At 42.7% G+C, this 23,008-nt stretch overlaps 1 protein-coding gene across 1 annotated transcript in view; it reads right to left on the minus strand.

Moving 5' to 3' along the window:
• Gas2 (growth arrest specific 2) overlaps positions 1 to 23,008 on the minus strand; it is a 70,632-nt gene that overhangs the window by 19,685 nt on the left and 27,939 nt on the right. Inside the window, exon 6 of the mRNA XM_050122128.1 lies at positions 11,326 to 11,379. Coding sequence (XP_049978085.1) covers positions 11,326 to 11,379 — 54 coding nt within the window. The remainder of the gene's footprint in view (positions 1 to 11,325; positions 11,380 to 23,008) is intronic.

Raw genomic sequence — 23,008 nt, forward strand, 5'->3', positions numbered from 1 at the left:
CAGAAGAACATTTTAGGTGGAATGCTATTCTGAGATTCGGACTGAAGGAAAGATCCAGAAAGTTGGGTATCCACAATTGGGGTTACTAGCATGGTGAGTAACCTAGCAAGCTTTGCCTGTGAAGAAGGACCAAATGAATCTAAAGTTTAGATGATGCGGCATGAGAAATTCCCATAACACGCCTGGTTCTTTATGCCAAATAATCTGGAAAGATGCCATTTACGTATCTCTTTTATAAATAAGAAAACCAGGTTCCAGAAGATCCGTGGTCTGCCACACACCACTGTGTACGGCTGAGTTGCAGATACTGATGGGAGACAAAAAAAGGTAAGCTTTCTGAGCTTGAAAGTACCTTAGATACCAGCCAGTCAAAGTTTCCCGCTGACAGTGACAGTAGGAGTCCTTCCAGGGTAGTATTCCCAAGCTGACTTTTCAATAGAGATCAAAACCCCAGACCAGCTGGGTCTAAACCTTATTGAGTAATAACAACAGTTATTGATTGGCTAGGAGCTAAGAGATCCTTCTACTCTTTCAACACTGGGTTTTGAAGGAATAAGAAGCTAGTGATTGTGTGATGATTATTATGGTGGGGATGGTGATAATGAAATGAAGACACTGATGGTGATGATAATGATGATGAGGGTGACAGAAGTTATGATGGTGATGATGATGGTGATGATGATGAAGGGATGCAATGGTGATGGTGATGATGGTGCTAACTGTCCTTCATTAGAGTCTTGTGAGTAAAGCTACAGGCTAGTATCTCCTCTAATTTTCACAACAGTATGTCCTAGATATGATGAATCCTTCTCACAGAAGATTTATATCTTAGGTTGCCAGATCTACATTACATTGTAGTATAAAATTAGTGTTAGTCTGCACTATAATACTGAAAGAATTTCTCAGCAAAATTTACTGCTTAAGAAATAACATAGTCCCTTAAATCAATCAAAAATATGCATAATGTAACACTATGCAGAATATTAACTGACTTGCATTAAGAATCAACTGTTGTTATAATATGACCTTATTTTCTTTTTCACCCAAGCATCCTTGTCATTGCAAAATACAAATGACTGTAATTTCTAACCTAGGGTCCCTACTTCTTCAAGCTCAAGACCAAGACTTATGGAAGACCATTATAAAAATGATTGCTGCTGATATTATGTTTTTGACTTGATAATGCATTACAGTGAGTTAAAATAAAAAAAAAAAAAACCTTGATGCTTATCAGTTCCTTATCTTCAGCCCTGAATCCAGACCACCAATTACGGTTTTCTTCCTACTGACATTCCCAGAACAAACCTACAAGTTTTTGAAAAGATCATCAGAGCCCTCCTACAGAAACAAAGGCATCACAGACACATGGGAAGGGCTGAGCACCAAGCTTTTTTTTCTCTGACAGAGAAAAATTACAAAATAGAAATGATAAACAGCTTTTGCTAGAGATTTTAATTAAAGCTTGAATAAGAAATTCTAGATCAGGCCAAGTGGCAGCTGCACCAATTTGACCTGCTGCAATAGCCCCACAAGGACCTGTGCCAGGAAATATCCTGTGAAAGGGGCCATCGTGCCCTTGCATGCAATTTCATCTAGCTCTCTACGTGGGCTAGTTCTGAAGAGCCTTCAGGGAGACCTTCTGCCTCTGTGAATAGCTCAGAATTCAAAGCAAGCTGCACTTGGTTGCTTAGTGACAGCCCACTGTAGACCACAGGATGTTTTAGTGCCAGGGTCCCTTATTGATCAAAGAACAACATGCTCTGCTACTCTGTCCCTCGATCTTTACTGCAGTTGTTAAGCAAGATTCTCTTCGCAGCCCGCCTAAGAACTAGCTACCATGTAAATACCATAGACTCTTTCCCTCCTAAACTGCTTGCTTCCTAAGAAGGCTACAGAACATGTGTCACCCTTTCCCTCCATCCCCCAGGCTTCCCCTCAGGCTTGTCAAAAGGAAGAACAGGGCGTTAATTCCTCATGAACATGGTTCAGTCTTGACCCTGCCACTTACTGATCACTTGTCTCTAGGCAGATTGCTCATATCTCAGGCTTTCCTATGTAAATCTATCTGGTCTGAAGGAGACACTGCAAAATAAATGCTCTAATCTGTAATGCTTTGAAAAGCATTAGACATTATATAACCATATATTTTCATTAAAATTCTTTTATTATTTCTTAATCATATTATTTCATTAATATTCTCTTTAAAAATTATAGGCACAGATGGCTGATTGAATTTAGCTTTGAGTCCAAGTTATAATTAAGTTGCTTATAAGAGAATACATTTTACAATAAAAATATATTAATCCTCATTAAAACCATCCTTGACTGGTATCTGTTCTACATGTAAGCCGCAAAATAGTAAAACAAGACAAAAATAAAGAAAAAAATAGCACCCAGGGGACTGAGAGATGGTTCATGGGTTAAGAACATGTACTGCTCTTCCAGGAACCAGGTTTGGTTCCCATTACCCATGTTCAGTGGCTCACAACTGCCTGTAACTCTAACTCCAGAGTAAGCTGACGCCCTTCCAGCTTCTGAGGGCACTGCACTCACATGCACAAACATATCTCCACATATGTACACAAAACTAATAATGAATAAACATCTACAAATAACACTCAAAAAATTTAGTATTAGTAACTCTCACCCTTTCAATTTCTATCATCAATCACAGGGTCAGAGCTGTAACTCCAGGGCTCGGATAATGTTCGGTGAGCAGGTACCTACTCACTGTGGTGTGTTTCAGAGACTTCTGGTAAGAACCAGCCAGCTTCTGCCATCATTTCTCTTCCTACAGTGCAGAAAAAAACCTATTTTTTACTTTTAAAGTTTCCCTATGAAGTCAGCTAGATATGGTCACGGGCTTTAGTTACAGTGAATTAGATGTAATCAGAAGAGTGAAGCGACATTTCCAGAACTTTCTTCTGGGGCCCACATGTGCTCTCATTTTTCATCTTTCCCTGTAGACACTGCCACTTTGGGACATATGTGTCTCTTAAGACCCCCCCCCCCCCACATACCTCTGCAGAGTATTGAGAGGGAGAAACTAAGTTCCTGGATTCCCTGGGGAACAGAATTACAGAGACGCCATGATGAAAAAATACGTTTCATCTTCTCTGAGTCACCAGTAATTCATTTATATATATCTGCCAATCCTGACCGCAGTCATTGACGTGACTGCCACATCTTTATCTCCAGAGCTTCAGAACTGTCAAAAATTCTACACTGCATCAAGTAGATGTTGGTTTGTTTTAGCACAACTCATTTATGGTGTGGTGAATGTCCAGGGGTGCAGGGAGCAGACACTGCAGGAGAACAGAAACTGGTGTGGTGAATGTCCAGGGGTGCAGGGAGCAGACACTGCAGGAGAACAGAATATTTATCACGTGCAATGAAAACTGAGTCCTAAGGTCTGCAATACTGAAGAACAAGACACAGCAAAGATGAACTGCAGCATCATGAGTGCCCCCATGTGAAGGGGGCGGGGTCTACTATGAGTAACTTGGGAGCAAAGACTACTCAGAGGAAGGTGTAGAGGGCTGATGGGTTGAAATAACAGTAATGCTGGTGACACTGGAGTGCCAGGACATGGGCAGACAGAGGGGACCCTGGCAGAAAGACCTCCCCAAGGCCCTTCACCTGGAAACAGCACAGTGAGATGGATGGAGCCACCGGCCACCCGCTAGCACTAGCGCAGAGCCAGGGTCCCGAGGGTTAATCTTCCCTTCTCTGCCTCCGCAACGCCTGCCTTCTCCAGCAGAGGGATGGGAACAAAGGCGAATGTGAACCAGGGTGTGGGACAGAAAGCATCCCAGACTCATTCTTCACAATCTTTCTGTGGGTGCGGAGAAAGAATTTATACCCACACCACAGAATAAAATTATTCTCTGAATCTAGGGTGGTTTCTTTCTTTTTTTTATACTGCCAAAAGAACAAAACTAAAATGAAAAACAGATGAGCCTTAATGGGACCATTGTCGCCTCTAGTTTACATAATGATCACACCCGGACTGAAACATGCAAGTCATCTTGCCCAACAGGGCAAGCTCTGTTCCTGCTTCCAATCCCACTCGGCTACGAAAATAAATGTATTTTTCCTCCTCAGCAGTAGTCGCCATCCCGGAATTGCTTCCCATTTTTTCTCCTACAGTACGGAATATGAATGAATTTAATAGAACAAGCAAGCGGCAACACTTCACTGTGCTCCTCGGTACAGGAAAGGGAGCAGAGACCAGCCTGCGAATGTGTGTAAGTGAGCACAGGAGGCCACTAGAGGGCAGTGTCGCTCCTAACGCCGCAATTTCTAATCTCAAACCTAAAGTGGGTTTGCAAGCCTTCATTGATGGCAGGGCCCAGAAATGCTCAAATACAAACTGCAGTCTTCAGATAAACCAATCAACCTGAATCTTCACTTTTCTTGTTATATCCGAGCTTATTTTTTTTTCTCCTCAAGCCCCTCCTCAGCACACTGGTACCCAGCAGACCACACTTACTGGGTCACTCTAGAGCCCATTTCTCATTGAACAAATACTCCCTTTGACCTTATCAGAACTGCAGTACCTTCTGCGTTTGCTCCCTCATCTGCATCCTGCTAGAAGAGTATCTCTTAACTAGAGCCCTGTTTTTCACAGCTCAATTCTTAGGAACCAAAAGATGAATTTGTAGATTGTTGCTGGATGAGTAAATGACCAGGCCTCAGCAAAAGGGCGCAGCAGTTCGCACCAGAGAAGAGCCGCAGTCAGACTGACAAGCAATCGGGGCAGCGCAGCAAACAAACGGCAGCACGGGACCCCAGACACCCAGCTTCACAAAGCGTGCGCGTATTTATTTGTGAGGGTGGTATGAAGATACACACGCCATGGCACACACTTGGGAGTTAGAGAAGAACATCTAGGAGATGGTTCCCTCCTCTACGGTGTAAGTGTTGGGGACTGAACACAGGACACCAGTCTTGGGGACAAGCATCTTTACCTGCTGAGCCATCTTGTCAGCCCCTGAACTATAATTTATACACACTCCTGTCTGGTTATTTTCTTTAAGCTTCTCTCTAATTGTGATGCAAAATTCACAATTCAGAATGTCATTTCTTTGCTTTATGTCTAAAAGCCACTCATGAGTAAAGCAAAGAAAAACCAGCCTACAGTCCACAATCCCAGAGAACCTAGATAACAAAGAGGACCCTAAGAGAGACATGCATGGATCTCCACAGAAAGAAGAAAAGGACAAGATCTCCTGAGTAAATTGGGAGTGTGAGCGTCATGAGACAAGGTAGAAGGGGAGAGGGAAGCGGAGAAAAATGTATTTTTAAAAAGAAGCCATAGATTTGAGAAGGAGAAAGGGGTACATTTGAGGTGTTGCAGGGAGAAAAGTGAGAGGGGAACAATGTAATTGCATTGTAATTTAAAAATAAAATAATTGCTTTACATCAAGGTCCTCTACAATTATCTCTAATCTATCGTTTTCCTTGCTATGGTGTTTTCTGTCCCAACTGTGTTATAAATATGGTGGGGTACTAACATGGTGGTGGTGTTCAGAGGACAGTCTTTTCCAGGGTAGTCAGGTTAAGGTCTGGTGACCTGGGAACCAATACTCGTGGCTTTCTAAGGGAGAGAGAGGATGACACACGTGTGAACGTCCTGATTCCACATGGCACTGTCCTACCAGAGGTGACCCCTCCGCCTTGGGTCTCCTGAATTACGAGTGAAAGGAAGAGGCTGTTTTCATTATAACTCACCTTCACTGTGACACTGTCACCAGCAGAAACGACCAAGACACAGCAGCCTTCTCTGAATTCCCTCCTGAGTTTCACCAAACTGGCCACCACTATCCAAACATCTGCTGCACTCTGCAGCTTCCGTTGTTGAGTTCGTCCACTCCTAGGACACACACACTTCACCACCCTCTAAAAGTTCTCTTCTGCATCAAATCCCCAAGACACTGATGGATTTGGAAACCTTTTTTGGAAGGGTTTCCAGATGAATCTTCTATACTTTGGTCTCACATGTCTAAGTCCATTAATATCTAACATGCACCAAGTCTATTATAAATCCTCAGCAAATTTTGTCAAGAGAATTAATGAGTCTAGCTCAAATCAGCCAGGCACCTTCACTCTCCGAGTATTCTGACGTTGAGGAACTTACTTAGCTCTTTACCCTCAGGAGGTATCTACCGCCCGCATATGCAAACCACCTGACACAAATACCGCACTACGTTGTTAGATGGAAACCCTTAGCTTTGTTCACGGATCAGTGGCCGACAACTGCACCCCCAATAGAACTCACCCCTCAAGTCTCATCAGAGAGACGTGTGAGTTGCAGGAGTATGTCCTTTCTTTTTATTAGTTAATGTGACATACATGCCCAAGCTAGCCTGGACTGTGTGAAGGCAGCCACCACTCTGAGCTCTTCCTAGAATCCTAGCAGTGCTTCCTTTGAACTTTATGATCCTCATGAAAGGATGACACGATGATCAAATATGTCAACTACAGGAGAGCAACAAATGAGGCCGCCAGGATGGAAACCATACCAAAGCCTGCCACATGCCTCAGGTCCACCATGATATCAGAGCAGAAAGAGAGACAGGTTGTGTGGTCTTGGTGATCGTGAGAACCCCTCGTTCTGAATGCAGAGCTAAGCACGGTTAGTTATGACTGCGGCTGCATAGAGTCTTATTTCATGACATTCTCTGCAGCTACAGAATAATGCTCATTACATCTCTGACTTTTCCACATTTCGTGGCTCCGGCCTTCTCCAATTTTTCTGTAGTGTCTAACTTTCATAACTATACCTCTATTTTGAGGGGAAAATGAATGAGCAGTGTTGACAAAAGTTCTTTCTTCATGTAGTCACACTGCAGACCTCCAACCACCAAATCTGTGACTTTATAACCAAACCACCCAATCAGAGTGACTCACAGACCTCCAAACCACCCAATCTGACTGGCAGTGGTTGGTTCTTCTGTTCCTGTGTCTTCTTTCTTATTGGCATTTAAGATGGCATTGGTCAGTGATCAGTCAGGACATAAAAAAACGATGGTCAGAGAACCAAACTGGACCATCATGCTGTTTATAAAGTGCACGGCCATGCTTACTGATGACCGATTATAGTTAAAAAAAAAAAAATGGAGAAGTAGGGCCAGAAACCATGGGCTTTAAGGTGGAAATCATTATATCTGGACTTTTACTCTTTGCATCTGAGTGTCTTTGCCTTGCCCTTCTCCCACTCCCTGGAGATGGACATGCCTTGCTCACTACCCTGCCTGTATCACCCAACCAGGCACATGGGAGGTGCAGAATGTCTGCAGGTTATGAACAATTTGCAGACTTCCTAAGAGAAAAATGCATTAGCGTCTATGTGAAGCTCTCAACTCAGCCACACATCTGGAACCACTGCTTCTGGGTGTGTGTGTAATGAACTCATGTCGAGAAATTTGTAAATGGCTGGAGAATACACCAGAGAGGATTTTTGGCACAAGGTGCAGTTTTAATATAAATGCCACGGGCTCACTGTGGGGCTTAGAGGGGGCAGAGAAGCACATTTTTATAGCTGTGTTATGCTGAGTGAAACACATGCTAAATCACCAGGCAAATCAGAGCTGCAGGATCTGGGCAACATCTGGAGGAAAAGAACTCAGAGTAAGAAATGTCTGAAAAGTTGTTGATAGGAATATCACTTTATGATTTTTGTCAATTTATTTGACTCTTCTCAACTGATATTACCAAGACATTTTTTAAAACACCCTACTGCTATAAAGAATAAAAATGCCATTTTCTGTCCTTCTTTTTTTAGTTTTTGTGAAGAGTCTACAACTCTACTTTGTGAAAAGTTTCACCAAAGCAACTCCTTATTAACAAGAAGAAATCACAACCTACTGGAAATCACACTATGCCAAGCAGATGCATGAAGAGGCAACCACTGCCAGAATGTCGTGTTTAGCTACTGCTGAGGAGCAAAGATGGCCTTAGTGCCTCCGCTTTAAATAACCTCCCTGGCCGCAGTGATACCACACTAAAAAACCCCAATATTTAGGGGAAAGCTGAACCTATGCGATTGTTCAATAAAACCAACGTGTGTGTGTGTGTGTGTGTGTGTGTGTGTGTGTGTGTGTGTGTGTGTGTGCATGCATGTGTGTCCAGGCATGTGGAGGTCACAGGACAAATTGGTTCCCTCTTTCTACCTATGGGTCCAGGAGATCAAACTCAGGTTGTAGTTGAAACTCACGTCATTAGTCTTGGCAGCAAGCACCTTCCCCTGCTCAGCCACCTTGCTGACTCTATATATCAGCAGAAGATCCTGGGCACATGGTCACAGACCTGATACACACATTACCCAGCCCAATACGGTTGGCTAGCATTCCTCCAGTCCCCACACTTCTGGAACATTTTCTATAATGCAACCAGACTTATAGACACTGTCGTGTGTTCATATTTTTCTGATTCTACAAAGTTCTCTAAAAATCTCCTTATGCTTCAAGAGAAAGTCAATGTTCCTATGGCAAAGGAAGCTGTTTGTGAGCCTCCATGTGTGTCTGCCTGGCTCTTATCTCCTTTCCACACTAGCCTCTCATCAGCCCTCCTCCTCTGTGCTCTGGGCTCAAGGCTGCTCTTCAACAGACTTGATAAGGTCTGATTATATCTTTGTTCCTTCTTCCATCCTCTCAGGTCCTGACGGGTCTTTATACATGACATTTCCAACCCTGATGGGAACTGACTCTTCTATGATTTGATTGCCATCTGCTTTTTCCTCAAGCATATTTCTAGGCTTCATCTTTTTCCTAGTGGCCTTTCTTGATTCTTGATAAAAACTCTTCTGGGACACCCACCAGAAATCTAACCTCAAGAAATGCATCTCATTAAAGACTAATGAAGACACATCTTAAGTTTAACTGTGGGATGTTATATTGATGTCTCACCCAAGAAAACAATGGTTCCTGAAGTCAGTGTGCAAATACCATTGTACACACTCTCCCAAGAACTTCAACTGTGGGTCTCCTAGATAAATATTAAATGTTCTGTTATCCAATCATTTGATCAAAGTACTTCTTAATTTATATTAAAACATATCTTGTAATGAAATCAAAATATATCTTGTTATGAAAGCCATTCATATAAACAAAGTCAGTTAGAACAACGTAAAGATAAGCCACATGGCATGGTTTAGTAGGGCAAACAGCACAAGAGATTCTGAAGAACCACATGAAACACAGAAAACAGACCATTAATGTGCTTAACTGAGAATGTCTGGGCAGCAAGAATTCAGCGACAGGGCCATTTCCTGCTGTATCAGCTCAAAGGAGCGTTGCTCCCCCAGCCATATACAGATGCGGCAAATTCACAGTGTCCCAAACAAGAGGAAGGGATGCTGAGGGGCACAGGACATCAGCAGCAAAGGAGTGAAGTGAATTCAGTCTGTGGAAAGTGCTTTAACACGAAGCACAGAAAAGAAGCAAGTGGGTAGAAAAACGTATGAAGACACAGAAATGAAGAGAGCCTAATAAGGCGCCCACAGAAGCTAGAGAAGTCCAGCGGTCAAGCCAACTCCAGGACACAGTGCAGGTGCCCATGAAGAACAAGATGCACTCTGCAGCTTCCAGGAGGAGGAAGAGTCAGGTGGCTGACTCTGTGCAGACTTCTGCACAATTAATTTCATCCCTGGGCTATAAGGTGTGGCAGACCTTCATGACCATGTCTGTTGCCCACTGTGTAGGAAGCTCATGACATTCCAGAGAGAGAGCTGACCCAGGAAGAACTGCATTCACTGAAGACGTCAGAGTGTTGCAGGCCTAAAAAAAGGGCCAGCTCTTGAGTCTCACCCACATACACCTTAAGTGAGCATCGCAAGGTCTCTGGTGAGAAACAGGAAACAGCCTTGCTTCTGATTGCAGTAACGTCCACAAACACACCACTGTGATCATCATTCTGTGTTGTGTTTAGAAAGAACAATACACAGACACCCAAATGGGAAGACATCCCAGAAACTTGTCAGGGTGTACCCTTCTACCATCTTCTCTGGAGGAAATGGTGGCAGAGAAGCAAGAGCGCAAGAACAAAGCAGATTCTGCACATTGCTTAACGCTTCCGAAAGGGAGCCAACATCCACCTCCATTACGAACGTCCCATGCACAATCCTGCTGCCTAAGAATTAATTCATTCAAAGATTATCTCTAAAATGGAAAAAGTCCTAAGGTTTTCATATTATATTCTATCTCTCTAGTTCAGTACACACGCTGTCTAAAAAGACACAAAATCATCTACACACATATACATACATACTCATACATGAATACACACGTACATATACATGTACAATGGATATGTACAGCCAGAGACACACACATGCATATGCACACACATGAACACATGTGTGACACACAATCACACACACAAAAGCATACATGCATATGTACACACCCATGTGCACATATACACATGGTCAGGCAAGCATACAACCATGCATATGCAACACATGTACACATGAATATATATACATGTGCACATATGCATATGTGCACCCACATCCATTAACACACACGCCTGGACACACACACACACACACACATATATATGTACATAGGCATGTGCACGTAGAAACACACATATGGTAAGCAAACAAGAATATATGATATATGAGAGATGCATTTAACTGTTCTCTCTAGAATTAGTTTTCTCACAAATTAGTTCTGAGACACACCAACCATCTCATGAAAAGAGAAATTACAAAAGAGTTTCTTTTAAATGTATTATGTATTTCTGTGAATGAGACAAAGCTCTTTGAAGTTTACTGGTTTTTTTTTTTTTTTTTTTAGATCATATTCTCGTCTAGAAGAATAATACAGAAAATGAGTCAGGCCTTCCTTCTATGTGTGCTGGCAAACTCAGGACCTTAAACTAGAAGCTGCCTCTCCCGTGTAAGCGACACTACAGACAGACCAGGGTGTGTGCTAACTGGGAAAGCATGATGGGGAGCATGAGAGCTGCAACAGAACGAGGACGGGTGCTGCACAGAAACGAGGCCAAGCCACATGTGTGCTGAACTGCAGAAGCCAATTTGTGCACAAGAGTAGAGCAGAAACATTCCAAAATTGAAAGGCGTGTAATTCCTATCACAAGAGTCTCTTACTTAAATGTAAGCAAAAACTGTATTTGTAGAAATTTCAAAAATTTACTGTAGGTAGGTAGAAGGCAGAAAATCAGGGAGAAATAATGTTTTATATTTTACTAAAAAACTATGTGACCATCAACCCTGATGCCCAACTGCCCTTGTTTGACTGGAAGTCAAGGCTCTATAGTGGAGGCGAAGGGGAGAGGTCTAAGCATCTAGGAAATTACCTTCAGTGTCTGCTTTGCTTTGGCTGTGGAGACATAGGCACAACCATGAAGACCCTACTGAAACAAGAAGATACAGGTTCATAAAGCTCTCTCCATCTCCACTGCAGATGGTGAACCGGCAGCACCTAAAAATGCAAACTGATCCTCTGTGACAAGATTAAAGGAAGCTTTTTGTTAGTTACGATAAGAATGACTATCTCTTTAAATCCTGAAGTGGGGGATGGTTTTCTAACACTGGGGTGCACAGTGTTTGAGACGAGAGAGGCACACATCCTCTGGGAATTACACACTATATCGGGTCTTGGTGTTTCAAAATGCAAATGTCAGGATGGTCCCTTATTTTAGAGTCCTGAGGTCTCCTGTTCCAAAACAAAGGAAGCAAGTGAGGGAAGAATTTTCCCGGGGGATAGACACCAGGTGCAGCTCTCAGTTCGCACAGAATGCCACAGCCCAGAGGATGCCTAAGAAAGTCTAAGAAAGATGTTAAGCAAAGGATCCTGCTATCCTGTCCCACCATGGCGGGCTCTTGCTCGCTGACAAGACCCCACACCACAAAGCTGTGTGCCATGCAGTGTGATCTCGCTTTCATGTCCTTCCGTTGTAACCAAATATGTACTTTGGGACAGTCCAAGGTCATGGGGCTACAAGGAGTCATCTGTTCTATCTGAGGGACAATTCAGTAAAGAGTTCAGAGGGAGTGGGAGTTGCAGTTTGCAGCCCAGGCTTTCTGCACAGACGCAGTGTAGGAGGCAAGCTGAGTCATGTCTGGGAAGTAAGAATTTCCTTTACTATGACTGGATATCAACGTGGCTGCAGTTCTCTGGTTGGCTATCTGCCCAGGTCATCTTCCATTTTGTTCTTAGAGTATTTCATCTCTAGTCTTCCTTCACTGGAAACAGGCATCTATATTACTCAGCAGATCCACTAGAGTTGGGCACCAGGCTCTAAAGAGCCTATTCCTAGCTTTGGTGCTAAGATAACCTTGAAATTCCAGTTCCTCTGGAATGCTAATTCTGTTGTTGTTACAAGATGTTGAGGAAATACATATGTGACGAATGTGATCCCTGCGTGTGAAAGGAGATCCTCCTTGCTTAAGACCCCGCGTCACTTCTCATGCTGGCTGTGAGCTTGAGCAGACGTTCCCTAACATCTGTGAGTGGAGCTTTATAGCATGTGTGCACGGCTGTCTGCAGGACTTCCTTCTGTAAGCTACAGTCTGGCTTACACTGAGTCCCCTAGGAACACAGGCAGTGCTGCTTGCTTATCCTTAGTCCTCTCGGGCAGTGAGGCAATGTGTCGCCAACAAAGTCATATGCCCAAAGAGAGTCTACATTTCCCACAATAATCCAGAATTTCAAAGCACCCTCAGTAAGTAGCAAAAACAACCCCCAGGCTGGGCAACAGCCACGACGGGCCCATGTGTAAATGGAGACAAGTTAGCATAGTGCTGTGTACGGTGTTACTGCTGTGCTCTGGAACTCTGGAGACTTTCTGCCCTCCGCAAAGGTTTAAAGACAAACATGAAACCTAATCTGCACTTCATGTGCTTTTCAGTGAAGCCCGAGAAAGACTCCATTGTCTCTGCTCTCCATGGTCTGTGAGGCTGGATTGCAGGGAAAAGGCTACCCAAGAGGACTGCCGGGAAAGAGACAGAAACATCAGATAGGTTGTCTTCAAAAATAATCTAAAGAACCCTTTACCTGGCTGCATCTCAAATACAATTATACACTGGATTCGTGGCTCACTAACTGTTGTTTACATCACAAACTATCATAAAGGAACTCTGGGCTAGAATAAGGCATTTCAGTGGTGTTGACAAGGGCTGAGCCGGTGTGCAGCTGTTGGACCACAAGCCTCTGGGAGACGCTAACTGACAGCAGCTGGCGCCACCAAGAGGGCTGCGTTCAGGAGAGGGTTCTTTCATGCAGTGCTCACCTTTTAATGCTTTCTGAGGGGAAACCGGCACATCTTACTTGTAATTTTTTTAATTTTGTAATTTCAGCAATTTTAAGAAGCTCAATTTATCATAAGGACACCTGACAGTGAACGGCAACTGTCAACGTGACTGGCAGGAGACACACCTCTAGGCACACCTGTCCCACTGCCTGGGAAAGCAGACTGCAGGACTGAATTCAGCGGAGACAGGTGACGCAGAGCCGGCCTCCAGCGTCGAGTCTTTGTGCACCCTGCTCCTGCAGTCGCCACCCTGCCTTCTCCCCAGGGTGGACTGCACTCTTACACTGCAGCAGAAGACATGCTTCCTTCCTTAGGTTGCTTTGTTCGCCATTTTATCACAAGGAAAGGAACACACTGATAACCAGTTCAGAAGTTCTATACCTTGTTCTTCCCACAGTCTAGAGCAGGGGTTTTCAACCTGTGGGTGCTGATCCCTTTGGGGGTTAAACGACCCTTTCAAAAGGATTGGATACCAGACAGCCTCCGTATCAGATATTTACATTATGATTCATAACAGTAGCAAACTTACAGTTATGAAGTAGCAACAAAAAATAACTTTATGGTTGTGGGTCACTACAGCACGAGAAACTGCATTAAAGGTCACAGCTCGCAGCTTTAGGGAGGTTAAGAACCACTGAGGAGTTCCTCATATTCTTGCTTCTGACACTGCGGTAGGAGACTATTTTACACAAAACGATGTGCTACCAAATTTTAAATGATTACTCCCATGTATTAGTTACTGGCGAAGTCAAAAATATCAATTAGTATGATTAATGCTATGGATGTTGGAACGTGCCCCTCCAGTGAGCTGGGCTGCAAGGCGTTGTGATTAAGGGGACGGCACCAACTGCCTTTAGCACAGATAATACAGTCTTACCAAGAAGTGGAAATGAATAAAATCTCTCAAGAATTAGAGGGAAATGTCAGGCAAGGACAGAAGTGACCAGGCCATACAGAAATCTGACTTTTCTATCTGCATAGGAGACAGTATTAAATGAGCATACTGTCCCTTCTTACTGGAGATATTGTACTGCCTCGCCTGTCCGTGCACACTCACTACAAGCTCCACGATGGCCCAGCGTGGATGTATTTCCTCATGGTCTGCTGTGTTCTCTTTATGCAGCCTGAGCCCACGAGAGGACTATGCCGGACTTATAAAGACAAATAATTCAGTTTCTCCACCTCAGGCTAAGCAAGTCTCATCAATAATTCAAGAGCACAGAATGTTGTGTGTAATTGCTCCATTCCCTTCATTCCTCTCCCCTCTACACAACTCCCATTGGACTAGCATAGATGACTTAAACCAAAACTATTCTTGTTGGGAAGACTACAAAAGGAAGAAAAAATATCAACTTACAATTTCACATTACTGTGGAATGTTCATTTTATTCTTTTTAAGGCAAATGTCTGACAAATTTTAGTTTTATTGTTTTGTTATGTTTTGTTTTTTTGAGACAGAGTTTCTCTGTGTAACAGCTCTGGCTGTTCTGGAACTCTTTTGTAGACCAGGTGGGCCCCAAACTAACAGAGCTCTGCCTGCACCTGCCTCCAGGGATTAAAGGTTTGTGTCACCAAACACAGCTAAGTATTATCATCTTAAAGAAAATGTAAAGGAGAAAATGTATTATGTAGATTTAAAACTTACGAAATTCAGATACCATAATTTTGTAATACGATTTAAACTGGGTTTATTGCTTACTGTCTGGATGCCCTCTGCAAGGTCACTAAACCTCTGCTAGCTAACAGTGGGATGCGTAAATTAAAAATCACATTGGCTTTTTTTGAAGAGTAGCAACAGTACTAAAATGAGATCGTGTATAAGCCAATGTCTTTGATAAGTCCTGTCAAAATAAGAATTATCTGAAACTACTGGCGGAGGGATGTTGGAACTCCTGAAGGAAGATGTGAAAGTCCCATCACAGTGAGCAGACCGTTGCCACTGTGCAGGGACGGCACACCGCGGAGGGACGGCACACCGCAGAGGGATGCCACACCTTGGAGAGTCGGCACACCGCGGAGGATGCTATGACTACTCCAGGGAGGTTTGTCACAGTTTCTTGGTTCCCCTTTCAGTTGTGTGCTTCGGAAGCATAAGCTGTTGTGCTGAAGGCCGAGTTGTGCTCAGCAATGAGTTCACACCAACCCACAAAGCCAACACCATCTGAGTTCTTTCAGTTGGGGGTAACTCCTTAAATAATTATTTTTGTATTTTTCTACCACACATGACTTCCTCAGGAAGAAAGGGCTAACAGGGTTTATTATCGTTTGTTAGGTGCCAAAGAGCCATTCCTGCCAGAGTGCCATCTACGCCCTGTTGTTAGCACCAATGAACATGGGTTAATACCAAGTTCAAGTTCTTTAAAGGAGCAAACACATTCTCTAAAAGAAGGTAATGCAGAATTTACTTTATTCAGCTAAGTGTTTTGGGCTCCTTTGCCTAAACTGATGCTGTGCTGGGACAAATGGACCAGAACGGGAGGTGTTCAAAAATGTGCCTTTTCGTTCCCATGGATCTGGGCACAGTAGCCATGTTCTGGGATTTTATGTACATAGATGGAAACAAGGCCCAAAAACAAGCATAACCCGTTAATCTGGTTTTGAAGATAAAATTGCCTCTCTCATGACTTTCCAGGGTGGATGGATGGGTACAAACACGGGTTTCCAGGTGCAGGGTAATGGCTGCTCCTGCAGTGCCTGAGACAGACAAGCGGAGGCTTTACTCTGGCTCCCTACTTATTCACAACTCTGCGTTTTTGCACAACAGCCCATTTTTCATCACCAGGAGAAGTCTGCAATTTGACTCTGGCTATTTGTTACTCGCAGTAAATCAATATGTGTCAAAACAGCAGCAGGTAATAGGACTCTCTCATTGGACCTCCCCTCAGAGTCCCAGAAGACAGTGCCAGGGTCGGTTACTATGGCAACAGATCTAGGTACCTCTCAGGCTTATCCAGCCATAGTGAGTTGATTTTCACCACACAGACTTAATATTCTGAAGAAATTTTAGGACAAAGAAAAAAATCTCACGAAGTCAATAACAATGTGTGTGACCTTTTCGTTGATCCAAGATGAGTTAATTCAAAGACAGTTTGCAGAAGGTGTCTCTGCAAACCCTTCTCCTGACTGCCAGCTAAATTATTTATTGTCTTTTACTTAGGGCTCCTGGACATTCACATTTCTTAAGATGAAAGACAAAAGGCCTGGAACTATGAGATTTTTAAGATGGAAGAGCATTAAGTTGAACAAAATGCAGAGGTATGCTATGAAAATGTCTCAAAAGAAAGCTGATGACTTCAGAGTTTCCAGCAGTTACCAGTGGAAGACTCAACAAGATGATTCGGGCAATCAGAGAATTGTCTGAGTTTTATTACGGGATTCAAACAGATAATGGCGTACCTTAAGTTACACAGAGCTCTGACTCATTTTGACACTGGAAGAAGACGCGTTTTCAGCCACGCCGTCTGGTGAGCATCTGTAGTAGTCGTACAAACTGTGACTGATGCAGACAAGGGACAAGCTGCATAGACAGAATGAGCCCTGTTGTTCACGTAGGGGAAATGCACTCTGTATTCTGAGAACTTTAAGGGAAAATGGCACAGGGTGATTTATTATAATCGACTGTAAATGTGCCATAAAACTAGACAGATCATTTAAAAAAGGCTAATCTAGTTGGAAACAGAGTCTCACATTTCCTCGGCTAAATAGCAAGTTTGAGGATGACCCCCAGCTTCTGACCCTTCTGCCTCCACCTCTGTCCCAGGAATGGACCACCTTCCCCACTCTAAACGACTAGCATTTGACAGCCAGCACTATAGGAGGCTTGAAGTGGAGTGTGCTCTTCCAGGAGTCTGGACTTGAATTTTATGTACCTAACACTTACTTGAAATTGTAAACACGCTTTTAGCTATAGGAAAGATTAAAAACAATTTCCTAGCTATCTATAGGAAAGAGTTGAATCTCTTAGACAAAGTACTTTGGGAAATTCCGAGCACAAATGGCACCGATTAAATTTCCGTTGTCTTTCCTACAAAGTCTCTGCCTATTTCCTTGGGAATCATTTCCAGACAAAACTGAGTACAGACCCAGTATTTACTCTTCATTAGCAAGGGCCTTGAGATACTTTTTATTTTTTTAAACAGTGGTAAGCAAGTTCCAGAAAACTTGTATTTCAATACAATTCTGAGTTTTAAATAATTTAAAGTTTTGTTTCAACCCATAGTATCGTTTCTAAACAGAGTTCTCCCTAACTTAAGATGACACTCTAAGAAAAACAAGGGACGGGGACCAATTCTAAGGTTGAATATGCTTGGGAAAGACTCTTCCGGACTTTCTCTCTAGAAGATTAGAGAATGAATACTGAATGCTCCAAGAGCTGCAGGTAAAGAAATCAGCATCACTTACTAGTAAAGGGTTAATGTAAAAGTTGAGGGTTTGGACCCAAGTTTTACCACTCATTATGGTGTTTTTTTTTTTTTTTTTTTTTTTTTTTTTTTGGTTTTACGAGACAGGGTTTCTCTGTGGCTTTGAAGCCTGTCCTGGCACTAGCTCTGTAGACCAGGCTGGTCTCGAACTCACAGAGATCCGCCTGCCTCTGCCTCCCGAGTGCTGGGATTAAAGGTGTGCGCCACCATCGCCCAGCTTCATTATGTACTTTAAAGGATTTGAAAAGATTGAGACTCTTTCATTTTGTGCCCATGGACTTTAGTTTCACTATGTGTCTCAGGCTGGCCCTTTTCCCACAGTCCTCCTGCCCCAGTCTCCCAACACTGGGACTGCAGGCATGTGCCACCCTCGTCAGATTGTGTAACTTCAGAAGTCACTCAAGTCCTGTCTGTGTCTTAGCAGCAAGTTTTCTACCACTGTGGTGAGGAACTGCAGCAAGATATGCAAGTGTTCAGAAAAGACTACTAAAGTCAACTATTGTCGGGGAACTTTTGTTTATGTGCATTTGTTTAACTCTGTGAAGCTGTGCCTGTCTAAAGCACCTGATGTCTAATAAAGAGCTGAATTGTCAATGGCAAGGCAGAAGCACGGACAGGCAGGGCTGGCAGGCAGAAAGTATAAACAGAAGGAGAAAGGAATAGAGGAACAAGAGAGAACAAGGAGGGTAGGATGGTCAAGGGTCAGCCACTGAGCCACCCAGTCAGCCACAGAGTAAGAATAAAGTAAGATATACAGAAGTAAAAAAAGAAAAAAGCCCAGAGACAAACGGTAGATGGGATAATGTACGTTAAGGAAAGCTGGCTAGAAATAAGCCAATTTAAGGCCAGGCACTTATAAGTAATAATAAGCCTCTGTGTGTGATTTATTTGGCAGCTGGGTGGTAGATCCCACCACAGAAGCCAAAAGAGTAAATAAAGCATCATACCACAAACTATCGTGATTTAGAGTCATTTAACAAGCTGGCGAAACTCTTTACTGTCAATCTCTACAGATGTCTTCACCAGTTTTCACAATGCTTGCTGTTTAGAATATACTTTGAACAGCCCAAATTATTATTATTATTATTAATTCCCATTATTATGGGAATACATTCTGGTTAATTTAGAAAACTCTCACGTTCATGCTTATGTTATCTCAAAGCATATGATGCCCTGCTCACAACACTAGAGGAATGTTGCTAGGTGTGGAGATTTTGCCCCATGGGAAATCTACTGGCTCAGCAGGGTAGTTTGTGACTATTTCATACACAAGTACAGATTGTTCATACTGGTCTATTATTCTGGTGTATTTCCACATTGCTAAGTTTTACAGGGATGAGACATCAAATAACTAAAGCATTGATGATTAAAGCGATTGCAGCTCCAGTCACTAGTGAGGTCTGCAGAGACAAAACACAGTACTCAGAGAGGGAATTGATATTTGCGAGTTTCCTACAGATAATCATCAACAAAGTAAGATTTCAAAATAGAAAGAATTGTAAACAAAATCAGAGAAGAGCTTTATCCAGGTGCGAGCTCTGTCAGCAGAACTAGATTTGGGATCACCAAGGAGACACAACCTGGACATGTCTGTGAGGGTGTTCCCAGAGGCAAGGTCCAGCCTGAAGTGAGCAATGCCATCTTCTCAGTCAATGGTCACATCCCATGTCACCCATGCCACAACAGGCCACATAGTCTTAAACTCTGAACCATAATTACCCCTTCCAATAAGCTGTCTTTTGCCAGGTATCAGTACTGAAAAATATGTAAAAAGTTTGAGTAGGATAATTGTCTGTATCCTGTCAATCATGTTTTAAATGAATGCTGATTGCCCAGGCAGGAAGTATAGGCGAGTCAACCAGACAGAAAGCAGAGGCGGGGCAATAACAGGAGAATGCTGGGAAGGAGGAAGCCTATTCCTCCCAGTCCTGCCAGACCACCGAAGAAGCAGGATGTGACCTGCCCCACTGAAAAAGGTACCTAGCCATACAGCTAACATAGATAAGAATAATGAGTTAATATATGTTACGAGAGCTAATAAGAAGCCTGAGCTAATGGGCCAATCAGTTTATAATCTTATGGAGACTTCTGTGTGATTTTCTCTGGGACTAAATGGCTGGGGGACCGGGAGGGACAGAAAACCCAACAAGCCAGTCCTCATGCTACAGAAGTTTAAACAAACTACATCATCCATCCTGGCCCAAATAACAGCAACAGAACTGCAATGCAGCCCCTTGCCCTCCTCCAGAAGAGGTAAGCTCAAAGAAGATCCATTAAAATGAACAGTCAGCTAATTAAACAACAGGTTTCAAAGGACCTTTAATTATTTTAAATTTATACTTGTCCCAGTTTGCTGACTTCTCTTGGGTCCTATTTTAATAGTCTTCATCGGTAAAAATAAAGAAGAAAACACTTTCATGTTCATAACTCTATGCTCTCACAGCATATAAAAATGGTCTTCAGTTTTCACCATTTTATTCATTTTATCTATATAGTTATTTCCATATAAACCACTTCACATGACTGACAAGCTTACTCTTTATGATGTACATTAGCCACTCCCATGCAATACACAAATGTCTTCAAAATATTCATTTTCTGGAAGCTGGAGAGATGGTTGCTCTTCCAGGTCCAATACCCAGTACCTATAGTGTGTCTTACAACCACAGTAACTTTAATTTCAGGGAATCTGATTCCCTTCTGGTCTCCATGGCTACTATATACACATGAAGCACAGACATACATGCAGACAAAAACACCCATACAAAGAGAAAGAAAACAGATGTTCAAATGGAATGAAAATTTTCTGTACCTTAAGGTTAATGTTCTTTTGTAATGAGATGTGTGTGTATTTCTGATTGTGTGACCCTCCTCAGGGACTCTCCTCCTATATGGAGTTCTTTTTCTCTAAAGATATGTGATTTTCAAGCTCCAGGACACATGCTGACTACTCACAAACTTGTGAAAACACAAGTTGTTTGACCTGAACCTTAGAGTTTCTGCTTTGCTCTGGGAAGGTGCAAGAGTCTGCATTGTACAGGGTTCCCAGATGTTGATGTGGCTCACCTGGGGACACTTTACAAGTCACAGTAAGACTGCACAATAGTTATCCCACTGGGGATTCTGAAATCATCCCCCAAGCTTACACACAGTGCTGCAGATGAATTTTCAATATGGGAGGCCCCATTAGAATGCAGTAGATGGAGGGAGAAAGGGCATGTAGGAATCCAGATAGCAGCCAGGAGCCTTGTTTGGCGGACTGGAAATATTAATACCTCTGTTACTGAGAAATTGTTAAAGAGATTTTTGGCATGGTCATCTAAATCCTGAAATAAATGAGAGATTTACCTTCAGAATAGATGCCAACTGCTTTTAAAGAAAAACAAAAACAAAAACAAAACACTAAAAACTCTATTGCAGACTTCTGGCAGGGGTGTGGGTGAGAAAGACTTAGTTTTCTTTAAGGAGCTGGCTACTAGGATTTTGACCATCTCCAGTGAGTATATGGGCAATACAAATTGGACTTGTGGCTTTTTTTTATTCTTCGTTTTTCAGGGGTGGGGAGTCACAAGGCAGAAGGCAGACCTGGGAGGAATGGGAAGTGCATATGGTCTGGGTACATGATGTGAAACACCTAAATAATCAATAAAAATATTATGATGGAAAAATACGTTTTGTGTATATGTTTGTGTGCATGAGCACATAGGTTCTAGTGTGCGACCACATGTGCATGCATGCCATAGTGCACATACAGAAGTCAGGGAACAACTCTAGAGATTTGTCCTTGTTGTCCCCCTTCTTAAACACGGGCTTTCTTTTGCATGTTACTGCTGCTAAGCAGGCTACCTAGCCTGCAAGTTTCTAGGGATTCTCCTGTCTCCACCTGCTGCCAAGGTTACAAGTGCAGTTTTCCCTGGATTCTGATGAGCCCGGTCCCCATGCTTGTGTGGCGCATGCTTTACGTGGGGAACCAACTTCCCGGTCTAGCTCCCCAAAACAACCCCACAGTTTTTTTCATGAGAAATATAGGCAAAAATCTGGCATTGGGAAATTGTTGTTTATCATGTAGACACAATTATTATAATTTTTCATTTGTGAGAAGATTACTAAGATGTAGTAGATTAAAACCAGAACTAAAAAACTACAGAGGTTTGTTCACTGTACTAAGGGCTTTATTTTATTTGAGTAGAGACTAATTCCAAGGTTCTCAGCCTATGGGTTGCAACCCCTTTGGCAATCCTCTATCTCAAAATATTTACATCAAAATTCAAAACAGTGGCAAAATTAATTTCATAGTGGGTCTGCAGATCACAACTCCTGATCCTCAGACTCAGGAAGTATCATGGAAGGGGGGTAGAGATGGGAAGATGGAGAGGAAGGCTGTGGAATGGTGTCTGTTAGGTGCTTCATGGCCACTGGGCTTGTGAACTCACAACAGCTCTGACCACACACACACAATCAGTCCAGTCAACAGCTCAGCAAGGATGAGGGGAGGGAGCTGAGGAGCTAATGGAAGCTATGGATACTCAGGGAAGGAGTCAGGTATTTCCAGGTAAGTGCATCTGGAGGGTTGACCGTGTTCCACTGGATGGTCCAACACTCACGTATATAAAAGCAACACACATCTGAGTCAATGGGTTGTTAAACAGCAAAACACATGAAATTGGAAAGAGAGATGTAGGGAGGAGTTAAAAGGAGAGTAGGGAAGATATGATGAAAATATGTATACATGAAATTCTTAAGAATAAAAATATTTAAAATATCTGTGAAAATGTGTTCATGGGACTTAGCTTTGTAAACACAGATTTAGTTTTCAGTTTAAGTAGTGATACAAAAGCTCCTTAAAACTATACTTTTTGAGAAAAAAATCAATTTTCACATGATGTGACAGTGCAAGGTTTATGGTTAAATGTCACTGAAAACTGCTGCAACCACATCCTGCCAGCCTGCTGCTGCACCTTGCTCCCAGTCGTGAGCCAACCCACTGTGCGGCATGATTTTACAGGCTTGCCTGCCTGTGCCACACTAAGTGAAAACACCACCACTCGGGAACTTGATGACTTCACTCACAATAAAAGCCTGAATTCTTCTATAAATGACAGAATAAAATTAGCAGAAAAGAAGCATTTCCTGAAAAAGAAAAATGACCGTCAATAACTAGCTCACCTGGTAACTGTTATAAAATCTTATGCTGTCTATACACACGAATATCAGATTCTCTGGCAATTGAACAGATACGAAGAGCAGACAGACACAATTAAGTATGCATATGGATTCTTTTGCCTGGAGATCCTAGGTGACAGTGG

The sequence above is a fragment of the Alexandromys fortis genome, unplaced genomic scaffold (genome assembly GCF_014885135.2).
Source record: "Alexandromys fortis isolate MF-2015 unplaced genomic scaffold, M_Fortis_MF-2015_v1.1 scaffold_170, whole genome shotgun sequence".
NCBI classification, from domain to species: domain Eukaryota; kingdom Metazoa; phylum Chordata; class Mammalia; order Rodentia; family Cricetidae; genus Alexandromys; species Alexandromys fortis.